The 13,070-nt window shown below is 28.3% G+C and overlaps 1 protein-coding gene across 1 annotated transcript; it reads right to left on the reverse strand.

Moving 5' to 3' along the window:
- Positions 1-8,892: 8,892 nt before the first annotated feature.
- LOC130961041 (aspartyl protease family protein 1) lies at positions 8,893-12,637 on the reverse strand. The gene is made up of 10 exons (XM_057886670.1): positions 12,260-12,637; positions 11,729-11,876; positions 11,334-11,569; positions 10,980-11,204; positions 10,735-10,870; positions 10,571-10,644; positions 10,379-10,478; positions 10,220-10,277; positions 9,912-9,983; positions 8,893-9,815 (listed from the first exon to the last, which is right to left on the reverse strand). The coding sequence occupies exons 1-10, from the start codon at positions 12,559-12,561 to the stop codon at positions 9,556-9,558; spliced, it is 1,611 nt and encodes a 536-aa protein (XP_057742653.1). The 5' UTR covers positions 12,562-12,637; the 3' UTR covers positions 8,893-9,555.
- Between the last annotated feature and the right edge of the window lie 433 nt (positions 12,638-13,070).

The raw sequence follows: 13,070 nt of genomic DNA on the forward strand, positions 1-13,070 counted from the left end.
ATTTTATTATAGCTGAAGCTTCATTTAAAAATTTATTGGTGACGATTATATTGTTGTATGCACATGTCAGGTATATATATATATATAATAGGGTTTGAGCAATCCAAAATATATACACGCCAAACCTATATTTAATATACCGAATAAATTAATTCATCCAATTAATATTAGACAAGAGTTTGAAGTGTTAGAGTTAGTTGGGTAAAGAATTGACATTGAAGTTCCTTCCACAACCCGTAAGGTTTTGCCTCCATGGAAACAGTGACATGCATGGTTGCCATCTCCTCTCTCCCAAAGCCACTTGTCCTTCACTATTAAATATTAATAAAGCACCTTAATCAATTAATTAACTATGTATTCATCATAGACCATCCATAAAGTTATAATGGAAAAATACGAGGAAACAATGAAATATTTGTACAATGTGTATAATAAAAGTTTATGGAGTATTAGAGATATAAATATCAATGTTACATTTTTTCATCAGCTGAAGCTTCTAAAATGAGTGGTATCATGATATGGTATTAGAGCGCTAGATCCAAAAGGTCAAGAGTTTGGGAAAGATATTTATTATTCTTAGTACTCGAATGATTATTTTAGATAATATAAGGGATGTTTATTTTGTAATTCAATAAACAATTGTACTGTACATATTGTACAAATAGTCTATTATCTCCCGAAATCCATATAAATAAGTTGTGAGAGGTTTGGAAAAAGTATTTTATTTTATGTATAACTTTTTATCTTATACATATATCAAAATGACTTATTTGTTAGTTATTTTTTTATTGAATAATTTGATTCGTTATTGACTGTAAAATCAAAGTAAAAATAAAAATAAAAATAAAATTGAATCAAATTAATATTAAAAATATTTTGAATATTAGATTTTAAAAAATATTTTTAATAAATAATATTTTTTTTAGCTACCAGGTTAATAAATTATTTTATCTTTTTTAATATTCAAAAATCATATGTAGCCAAATAATAAATAGATTTAATTTTAATAACAATATCTATGTGAATGTATTATATATTATCATCTATATAATCACATGATTCCAACAATTTTGCCCTCTAAACTTTTCACAACAAGTAATTCGGATCATATATATCAAAATCATTCTCAAATAAAACATCTAAAAGAAGTAAATTACTTCACCTATCATATAGTTGGAAGAGAAGGAAAACAACCAATTCACTTGTCTTGTGGAGTTATGCGAAAGGCATCAATTTATTTAAAATACATATACATACAAAATTAATTATTAAATTAATTTTTATATATTTATATATAAAAACATATTATTTGTATATTAAAATTAGTCATTATATATTTATATATAAATATATATAATTTAACTTATTTTTAATATATATTTTATATTGTAATATATATTCTATTTTAATAATTAATTTTTATAACTAATTTAATATATACTTAGTATAATTATTATATAATATATATTATATTTTTAATATGTATTTTATATTTTAATATATATTTTATATAAATAACTAATTTAATGAATGATCTATTTTTAGCGTATATATACTTGATAGATTTGTTTAACTTATCTCAGCCATTTGGCAATAAGAGTTAGGGTGTACGATTATGGATCTTGTCTTTTTCCCCCAAACTCTTTTTGCTTGTGGATGCATGAATATTAATTCACTTGTATAATAATAATAATAATAATAATAATAATAATAATAATAATAATAATAATAATAATAATAATAATAATAATGATGATGAAAAATGAAAAGGACGGTGTGGTTGCCAAGTTGAGCCACCCCATTCTCTAACAAAGACATTCCAACTAAAGTTTTCAGCCTCAAATTACTTCTTAGGGGATTGAAATTTGAAAGGGAAGCAACCAACCACGCGTCTTATATTATTTCTTTATTAATAATATTCATGGTTTCATATATGAATATAAATAAATAAATAAATATAGATAAAGCTTTCAAATTTCAAGAAAATATATATATAATTCATCATTTGCTTCAAGTGAAGGGTGTTTAGCTCTCAAAGTAAAAAGTAAGCATGAAAAAATTATTAGTATATATTAAAACAATCATATTTCTTATAAAAAAAAATATTGAAAAAGAATTCTAATTAAGAAAAAAGAGTTCATGGTTTGTTGAACGAGGGGGATATTTTGAGAAGAAATATAAATGACAAAAGCTTTGAATAATTTTTAACTAGTAATATTAAAAATTTCCTTGCATTATTTTAAAAAATAATGGACTGAAAAGGCGAAAAGATAATAAATAGGATGGGAAGAATTTCAGGTATGCCATGTACTTTTCTGGAAGTTTAAAATTCCAGTTGTGACTACCGTTGAGATATAATATTAAAGAAAACGTAAGGTTCAGATTTTTTGATAAAATATACTATGAACATAAAGATTTAGAGTGCTTGTAGACATACAACCGTTTCTTCCTTTATCAAGTTTTTTTTAGGTTGAAATTCTCAATTTGTCATCCACTCCTCCTGCAAGTTTGAAAAGCCACCCCAACCTTATATATGGTTTCGGCTAAAGTGTAGTCGTGTTAGGAGTTTTTTGTTTATTCTATTTTTGTTTTTTTTTTTTAATGTGTCTCATATTAATGTTTAATTATGTTGTTCATATATCCAAAATTAGATATTGTGTAGAAAAATTATGTATTTAGTATTTGATAAAAAATATTGTATATTATTATTAACAAATTTTAATTAGACGAATACTATATTTTAGACGAAAATCGCTTAATCAAAGATATTACAAAAGAAAATATAAAAATCCAAGAGATATTTCAAATAAAAAATTTATATAGAAAGATAAAAAAAGAGTAGTACAAACTCAAATAATTAATATTATAAAACATTTAATTTTACAAAATATATGAGAGAAGAACAAACAAACAATTTAATAGAAAGCAAAGAAAAAAAAAATAAAACAAATACCACATAAAAAATTAATAAATCTGTAATTATAAAAAATAAAATAAAAAAATTAACATGTAATTTTATACTATTACAATATTAAATATCTATATCTGTTTTTTTTAAATACATAATATTTCACTTGAATAATTATATTGAATTATATATAAATCACAAAATTAATACTTTATACAGTATTTTTAAATTTAATATTAATTTATATATTATTTAATCAATTTATAAATAATATAACATTTTTAAATTTATATTATAAATTATTTTTTCTCTTTGCACATCGTATAGATTTTAGTCTAGTTATTATAATGTCATTTAATACTATTATAAAATTTTTATTATTCATTAATATCATAATTAATTTAATTTATTATCAATGTATCTATTTTACTTAGCAGCAGAAGAGATCCTAATAACAAAAAATTAAAAACTTGCCTTTAACGAAAATAAATAAACATTATTCACGTTAATGATCATAAATAGAGCAAGTTTACCTTACACAAAATTTTATTAAACTGATTCTATTTAGGATGCAAAATTATTCGTCATCATGCCTTAAATTAAACAAAATTATTAGTCTTAATAATAGTAAGCTAGTGCTAATTAATTTATGACTAGATCGATAAGAAAAGTTTTATGTAACATTATTTTAGTTTTCTAATAAATTTTAATTATCAAATCATTAATTCTTTAAACTTTTATTTTGTTAAAAAATTAATTTTTATATTAAATTATTTATTCTCTATAAATATTCAAATTTTTATTAAATAATAAAAAATACTAAAAGATCATCATAATTTATTATTTTTTATCATCACTTAATTATTAATGTTTAAAAGTATGAGATAAAATATGTTTTTGGATTATTAGATTAAAAAGATTAAACTAAAAAAATTAAACTGATAGCTAAGTAAATTAAACTTTCGACCAAAAAAATTTAAAAACGAATTTACTAGTAAATAATTAATTATTGTTTCCTTTAGAATAGGTAAATATTAATTATATAACCTATATATGTATTCTGTTGGGTCATTATAACGTATAGAACACTAATTTTTTTGGTGACTTATGAAACACTAATTAAAAAATTCTATTCTTTTTGGACATATCAGTATTAATAAAAAATTATCTATTTATCCATCTTAATTTCATAATAAATATTATCTTTTATCTGCAATAATAATTGAATTACTTTTATCAATTAAAAATATTAAAATTTTAACTATTTTAATTATTCTTTTAATTTTTAACTTAAAAACTTTAAATTTCTTATCGTTTTGGTTTTTTTTTAAATATATATTAAAACTTAATTTATTAAATATTAAGAAGATAATTAAAAAATATATTAAAACCCTTAATTTTTTTTAGGTGTTCTCATAACAGTTCCATACAATACTCTTGCTTTATTTTATTAATTACCTTTCATATTACTATATATAGTGGATTCATTATTATTTTTTATTTTTATTTAAAAATATTAATAAACAAAACCTACAAAAATATTAGATGAAAAATTCATTTTTATAATCGAAAAAGCACTACATCCATGTAAAAATTACATGGATGGTATCCAAGTAACTTTCACTTCACGTCTCATACTCCCGTTTGTTTTACACGCGTCTCTTATAACCTATATAACGAATCCTTATTTTGCGTTATCAATGTTTCTCAACGTAAACCTTTTCATACAACGTAAATCTCTTTCAACCTAATTAAAATCGTTGTTCTCCTCTTTCGCGTTTTTCTTTTCTGCATTATAGATTTGGATTGATTCAACAGAATTAGCTTCGTCGTTCATCTTCTTCTTTGTTTTCTTTTTCGATATGCACTTTTGAATTGAAACAATGAATGAATCAACTTCAAATCAATTGAATGAGTGCGATTTGGATGATTCTTCTAAAACGCATCAATTTGATGAGATTTGGATTATTGAATTCTGAATCGAATTTAATAGAATGAAATTGCTAATTTTATTTGAAGTGAATTGAATGGACTGAGATGATCTACATCTGAATTGAATTCAATTGAATTGATAATATGTAACTATGAGTAATTGTGAGTGTCAGTAACTGTGAGTAACTCTGAGTAAATATGAGTAATTTTTCGCTTCGGTAAGTATTAAAGAGGTGGTTCATCACGTTCATATTTTTGGTTCGGTTCACAGAAAGAAGTCTAACAAAAATTAGACCAATATTTTCTGTTTTCTTCTCTAAGCACTATATAATTGTTTCACCGTAATTAAGATTTCGGTTCACCATAATTAAGAGATTTTGGTTCACCATGCAGACCAGCTATGTTGTGGATGAAAAATTTGTCCCAAAGGTGGGAATGATTTTCAAGACACTAGAAGAAGTTGAAAAGTTCTACAAACATTATTCTAAACTTGCCAGTTTTTCTACCAAAATCAGGAACACGACTCAAGATGGAGACAAGATTAAGAATCAACTAATTGTATGCTCTAGAGAGGGGAGGTGGAAATTAAAGATATTTCCAATTTTGAAGACAAACCCTTCAGCTGGGTTAAATTGTCCGGCCAGAATATACGTGTACATAATGAAGGATGTTGGTCTTTGGACAATTTCCAAAGTTGTTTTGAATCACTCACATCCTTGTTGTCCAGACTAGGCAACAATCACAAGCATGTATATCTTAATCAAAACTCATTCAATACATCAACAACCACAAGCATGTATATCTTAATCAAGTCAATTAATATGTCACAACCCACCGAACCAAAAATCCTTCATGCATAGAACCAAAATCACAAAGGCCACCAGACTGAAAAATGTATATAACTATTCACACAAATAAGAACAACCACATATCTTAATCAAATATAATTAGACAATTTTACAGTAGTATGGCTATTAAAGTGAAAGAGTTGTCCCTAATGTCGATTGTTCTAAACAAAACTCATTCAATACATCAACAACCACAAGCATGTATATTTTAATCAAGTTAATTAATGTGCCACAACCCACCGAACAAAAATTCTTCATGTACAGAACCAAAATCACAAAAGTCATCGAATCGAAAATGTTCATGTGGTTAATAAATCATTATCAATTTTCAATCAACAAGAATAGTGTTCTTCAATGCAAAAGAAGTACTGAAGATAGTAACAAAGCTCTAGTTAAACTATCCACACCAATAAGAACAAGCACCTATATCTTAAAGCCCTAGTTATACTGTAAAATCATTCACAATAGTTCAATCTACTAAACGAAGCAATCAAACCAATAAACTAAAATGAAACTAGGCGAAACGCGACATTACAAGATTTTAAATGAACAGTAGTTTTTCTCATACCTTTTGTAGTCTTTGTTGCTGTTTTCATTTGTTTCTGGTTGTTGCTTGTGAAATCTTCTTCCGATTCCTTTGCAGTAATGGTTTCCGCAAAGAATGTGATTGAAGTTTGAGCGATGTTCAGAGAGATTCGAAGAGAATGAGTGTTTTGGTGTATTGGTTTCGTATTGAAGATGTAACGTTCTTTCATAAAGAAGCGCGAATGGAAAACGAGAGGTTTTTTTGTGTCTGACGCGTGTTTCTCACTCTGCATTTAATGCGCCTGAATCTATTTGGAATTGGGCCAACTTGTTTATATGGTTATATGGATGTGTAGCCCTGTTTTGTAATAATCAAATTTTAATCAAGTCGTGTTAGTTATATGCACATATACGTAAGTGTCTTTTTTTTCATCTTCTTTCTCTAGTCTTTCTCTCTTTCTCTGTTTTTACCTCCTTTTTAAAATTTGTACAATTTAAAAGAATTTTTATAATTTTTAAATAAATTTATGTATTTTATTGTGTTATTTTTTATTATATCTTTATATAATTTAACTTAAAAACTAATTTGTTTGAATGAAATTTATTATTTTTAAGAGAAATATATGAAGACACATAAATTATTTTATGTCAATAATAAAACATATAAAAGAGAAGAAGAAAAAAGATATAAAAAAATATTTGCACTATTTAAAATAATTTTTTGTGTTATGAAACTAATTTTTTGTATTTTTTTATTGTTATTCAACAAAAAATTACACAATTTAAAATAAATTTATTTTTATAACTAAAATTTTTGGGTTTTTTATTAAATTTTTTTTGTACTTTTCTATTTTATTTTATTTTCTTGTTTTATATTTTTTTTGGCACTTTTTATATGGTAATATTTAATAGGTTCATTTTTTACATATTCTAAAATGTCACTTACATATTTTTTTTATAATTAAATTAATAATACACTCTGAATAGTTTTAATTTTTTTCTTACTTAATATTATTTATATTTTTTAATAAAAATATAAGATTTTAAAATTAAATTGAGTTTGTTTTCCTATACATATTATAACTTTTTAAAAATATATTCGTATTTAAAATTTTTTCTTTTTCATAAATATGATTTGGAATAAATTAACTTAGCATAATTTTACTATGTATACATAATGACTTGATAATTTTTTTAAAAATAATAGTATATATAATTTTAATATTTAATAATATTTATGAATTACTATCAATGTTAGAAAATAGACATATATAACGAATTAAAGTTATGGCAAGTGGAGCTTCATAGCATGATTGGATTAGCACTAGACTTAGTCTCGTTGCACTAGACTTGGCTTCAAGTCTTCAGCTTTGCGCTCATTGTTCAGCAGTGACTACAACATGATTACCAAATTGGTCTTTCAAACAAAACTTGAGGGATGTTTATGGTAATTCATCGCACACAACATGACAAAATTTTTAACTTTTACCGGACCGTACTTGACATACCAGTGTTACAATAAAGTGAATGGCACACTTGAAAGTTTTCCAATAGGATGAGAGAAAAAAGAGTTCTATGATTCTACTAGCCAATAAGATTAATAATAAAAATAAACACACTTACATATTAAATTACTATTTCAAAAAAAAAAAGACAATGATTATCATCATTCATCATTTAGTTAATAAATTAAACTCACTTAAATAACATTAATATTTTCACATAAAATCATCATAAATTAATATCAACAATCCTATTTATTAACAATAGACTTAATTAACAATAGACTCAAATAATTAGGTTTTTATTTGAATATTGTTAGGAACTTTCTTTTCAAAGTAGATAGATATTGGCATAATTAATAGGCTGCCACTATAAGTCAACTTTGACCATTTTAATAATTACTTTCAATCTTACGTGTCATATATTGTCCTTTCTCTTTTGTAATTTGTTCACTTCACAATAATAATTCACGTTCTTTTCTCTCATACATACGTGTGGAACTTGAACTTTCCAAGCACCTGTATATTCATGTAATAACCTAATTCCAACTAATAATAAATAAAGTGAACATAAAATTCGTTTGGCCAATTTCATGGAAGAAGTGGACATGTAACTAACATTGAGTTCATATTGGAAGTTTATAACCAATCTACAAGGCTATGTTCATGCAAATACCACGAGAAAGATCAACATTACTTTCTATTTGATTATGCAAGTGAATAAGCGCGATCAATGAGTTATAGTTCAAATGACATAATTTTTTATTTTAAAAATCAATAAAAATCAAATCCAGGGGCGGAGCTACATACTCAGCAAGGGCGACGACGTCCCCCCATTTTAATTTTTTACATATAAATTATATATAAATTTTAGTTTATACTCCTCAAAATTTTTATTTTAATATTATTTTATTGTATAAATATTTTTAACCCTCTTAAATATTTTATCTAGCTCCGCCCCTGATCAAACCGTAAATATTTTTTATCATAGAAATTCTAATATTATACCATAATTTATGATATTATTTATTTAAAAAATTTAAATTGATAGAGAAATACATAAAAAATAAAAATTAATTAGTATTAATTTAAATAAAAAAGATAATAAAATATTAATCACTTTACATTTTAAAAAATACCATGGTAACTATATTTAAATAAAAGTATTCGTCAACTAAACACTTGATGATGGTGTTGCATATTTGTAAGGTGGGCATGATTATGGTACGGAATCACTTGTCCAAATCAACGTGGGAAGTGTATAGCTTAATCCTTCATTTTCTTAGCATTGAATCTAATGTCAGATATTTCAAAGAAGGATGGCGTACGAAGCATAGGTGTAGCATATGGTTTGGCCCACGAATATGATGGAACCAAGTTATGGAGATTAAGTTTTCCACATTGTCTTTGGGTCCGAATTATTTGCATCATGCTTTTCATCACACATCATAAACGATGTTGACTGTTCTTATAACGTCCTTTCTTACTTAGTTCTTGCATATACATTGCCATTATTTGAATTCTCTAACATAACTCATTGGCATATCCATTTTGGTGAATTACACCAAATTCAATCCCATTGTTGTGCCAAAAAATTAGCTTCCTCAGAACATGTAACATGGAAAAGATAGAGAACCCTGTCCTTGAAGGCTTGAATAGATAGATAACTAGGTGCATGGGAAGTGAAACATACAAATAGCATTTACACGGTGGAAGATCATGAGTGGGAAAAAATTGGTACATATTCTACAACACTATACTATAGAGCAGCAAATGGAGACGGTGCTTTCTAATATATCAACATGTACTCATGTAGTGCAATAATGTGAGCAAAAAAGGTTCACCGTGAACTACCACTCCCCCATAGAAACGAGTGATCCCTGAATATGTAAGCAAAACAACACAAGAGAAAACAGAAAAAAGCCAGAAGTGAACTATGACTATGATGGGATGGTGGTGATACAGTGGTGGAACTGCTTTCTGTCCTTTTGGCAGCAGAGTCTGGAGCCGGGTAATGACCGAAACCGGCAGCCACTGCAGGAGGCACAGTATCTGAGTGTGGTCTTGTTGGAATTTCGTCATGATCGTCAGTGTCATAACCTGTTTAAGGAATCAACTTATGAATTTGATCCTCAGTGAAGCATATATACAATCAAATTGAGGAACAGTAACTATGAGAAGAAAGCAAACACTTACAATCAAATTTCTTCCATCCTAGGATGAGCTTTTCCCGATCAAATACAACACGGTAGCCGGTCATGAAGTTTTCTGCAATCAGCAACAATAGCATAGGCATAAACAATCATCAAAATGATTTGGTAGAACAGAACATTAGAATGAGCATATAAGAAGCATCAAGCATGATTTGGGGGGAAAAAAAGGCAATGCAGCATTGATATCAAGAAACCTGGAAACAAAAATACCCTATTGTATCTTATCAAATTAATATGAAGTAAAAATTCATTCTTTTAATGTGTTTGCCCTTAAGAAATTAAAAGACTTACGTCCAATTATGTTCAATTCGGCACTCTTGACAACTGCTAGACAATATACAAGTTCGTTCTGCAACATAATAAGGGAAGGAACACATTTAGCAATATGTAGATCCAAAAATGACAAACAAGCATACAGGGATTGAAGAGGTGAATAATTTCTTTACTCACCTGAGTAGTGATAATAATTATTGGATCATAAACAGGAAAATGGCCTCCACCTCCCATAGTTAAAGTCACACTAGGTATCAAGCTCCTATTTGCATCAGGACTGTCCAACATAAGAAAGAATATTTAGCTTTGAATTTGAAAGAAAAAGAAAAAAAAATTATATGAACCATGAAAAAATAGCAGTTCTATGACCTCATATCATAACAATATTCAAAAGGGATTCTTGAATCAGGTGGACGCCGCCTTTCTTTTACTTGGGAATGAAACTACAATATAGATATCGTGGTAAGTTTGTCTTCAAAGAATATCTAGCTAACTTCAGGCAGAATTGCTTCCCTTTCTGGTTAAGTACTTACATTATCAGAAAGCTTTGTATAAGTTGGATCAACCAAGTATGTGAAAGATGTCCCAGAATCAAAAAGAGCAGTGAATTCCACGTCAATTAGAGTTGTGCCTACATGGACTTGAGTGACTGTGATGTTATAGGTAGGGCTGTGTGATGTTGTGCCCAACCATAAGAAGTTATATTCTTTTCAAGCATTAATAATAATACTTTAAATTCAGATAATCAGAGGGGAAGCAACAGGGAATTACCACTTACTGTGATGGATTAAAATTAAATGGAGTCTCTTCTTGATCAAGACTTCCCTTGTCCCCAAAACTTATCCTTCCAACACCATCACGTCCAAAACACATGGAGAATGAATCTGCTATAAAGCCTTCCCTTGATAATATGCTAGGAACCGATATTTTCTCCATACCCAGCCCAAACAAACCATTGGGAGCAGCAACATCTAAGAATGATCCACTCTGTACTTGTCCACAGCTGCAACACGCACGTATATTGGTAACTTTTAGATGAATTGTTGAGAAAAAAGTGAAGGAAGGAAAAAAATAAAACATGAGACACTAAGTAAGAATCATATTGTCAAGGTAATTTAACAAAGTAACTGACCCAAATATAATATTTGCCTCAACAAGGTCATCATTATTATCTTCTTTCGTTAAATGCAGAACATCCTCTACTAGTATTCCCGACGTTGAAGTTTCAGCAGAGACATAAGAGACCATGTAGGGGCAGTTACTGAATGTTCCAGGGCATTGGTTGCGATGCGTGCACAGACTATTGTTACAAGTCACCATTTTGCTCGTTGTTGATCCATTAGGACTATACACACTAAGGTCAAAATCCTGCGCAAACAACGATCGTCATTCAAAATCATAAACAGGCAATAGCAATAACCAATACAGAAGCACTTTATAATTATAAAGTTATAACTAATAACTAATTGTAGAGATTCTTTTTCACTTCAGCCACAGATAATGAGAAAGAGAGCAAAGTGAACATACTGGCGCCAAGGAAGAAGCAAAGACCGAGCCGTCGGTAGCTGCACATCTGGTGCAATCACAGGGTACCCAGAATAAGTCACTTCCAGTGTCAAGGGCCACCATGAACTTCACTCCTGGAGTCCCCAGCTGAACTGTCGTGTAATGCAAACTGAGTAAATCTCCAGAAAAAGGAAAAAGAAAGAGTTAAAGAACACCCAAAAGAGAAAAACAAATAACAAAAAGTTTCATCTAATCTAATCTAATCCAATCCAATTCACAAGCACTTATCTACTAAAAGTTTGTTCGTTGGTTTCCTCAAACATAATAAAGCAAGAAAGCTTAAATGTAATGTTCACATTGCAAAATCACTAATTAAGTGCATTCAAGTTTCTCTCTTTATATTTTTCCCCCCAAAATAATTATGAACAAAATGTTTTCTTTCTCAAAATTCTCTCTTTAATAATCTTGATAACAATCTCCAAAACATTTCTTTGTAAAAAAAAATCCAAAACAAAAAATGAAGAGCGAAGATTGAGAAATGAAGGTAAGTACAATCCGAGGGAGCTGATACGGAAGGTGGAGTTGCCGTCGGAGAAAGCAAGTCCGGCGTCGAGATCGGATCCAAGGTTGCGGCCGCGGAGGAAGCGGTCGTGGTCAGCAAGCTCAGCGTAGTACTCGAAAGTTCCCTTCTCCGGCGGTGGCGGGATGCCGGCGGCGGCTGACGACCACTTGCGGACAGGGCCAGAGAAGCGGTGGTGCATCGGAAACGTGAAGACGGCGGCGCCATGTCCATGGAAGCAGCGGCATAGAAAGAGAAGGATGAAGAATGCGAATCTGCAGAAGAAAGTGAGCATTTTCTTTTCTTTTCTTTTCTTTTCTGTGTATGTGAATTGAAGAAGAGAAGAGAAGCAAAACGAAACCCTATCTTGGAAGATCCATTATTATTATTTGAATCTGAAATTTGAGTTCTTGTGTTGGAATCTTAGTGAGAGTGATGGGTTGAAAATGAGAACACTAAACACTCAAGTGTGACACACTCACCTCAACTCAGCTCAACAGTGACACTCTTAAATTGTTATTAACTTAATAATAATAATAATAATAATAATAATAATAATAATAATAATAATAAATTGACAGTGAACGACAGAGTGTAAGAGAGGCCATGTGAGTGGGGCCTTCTTTTCTTTTTGACAGTTGATGACGGTTGCTGCTAAGGCGGGCTTCTCTTATTTAGTTATTTATTTATTTTAGCTTTTGGTTTTTTTACTAAAATTTACATGTTATTTATTTGAGTAAAATACTATTTTAGTTTTTTGAGTTAATTTTTAATTTGATTCCTATTATTTTAAACATCTTATTT

Source organism: Arachis stenosperma, chromosome 1 (assembly GCF_014773155.1).
Source record: "Arachis stenosperma cultivar V10309 chromosome 1, arast.V10309.gnm1.PFL2, whole genome shotgun sequence".
In the NCBI taxonomy this organism is placed as follows: Eukaryota; Viridiplantae; Streptophyta; class Magnoliopsida; order Fabales; family Fabaceae; genus Arachis; species Arachis stenosperma.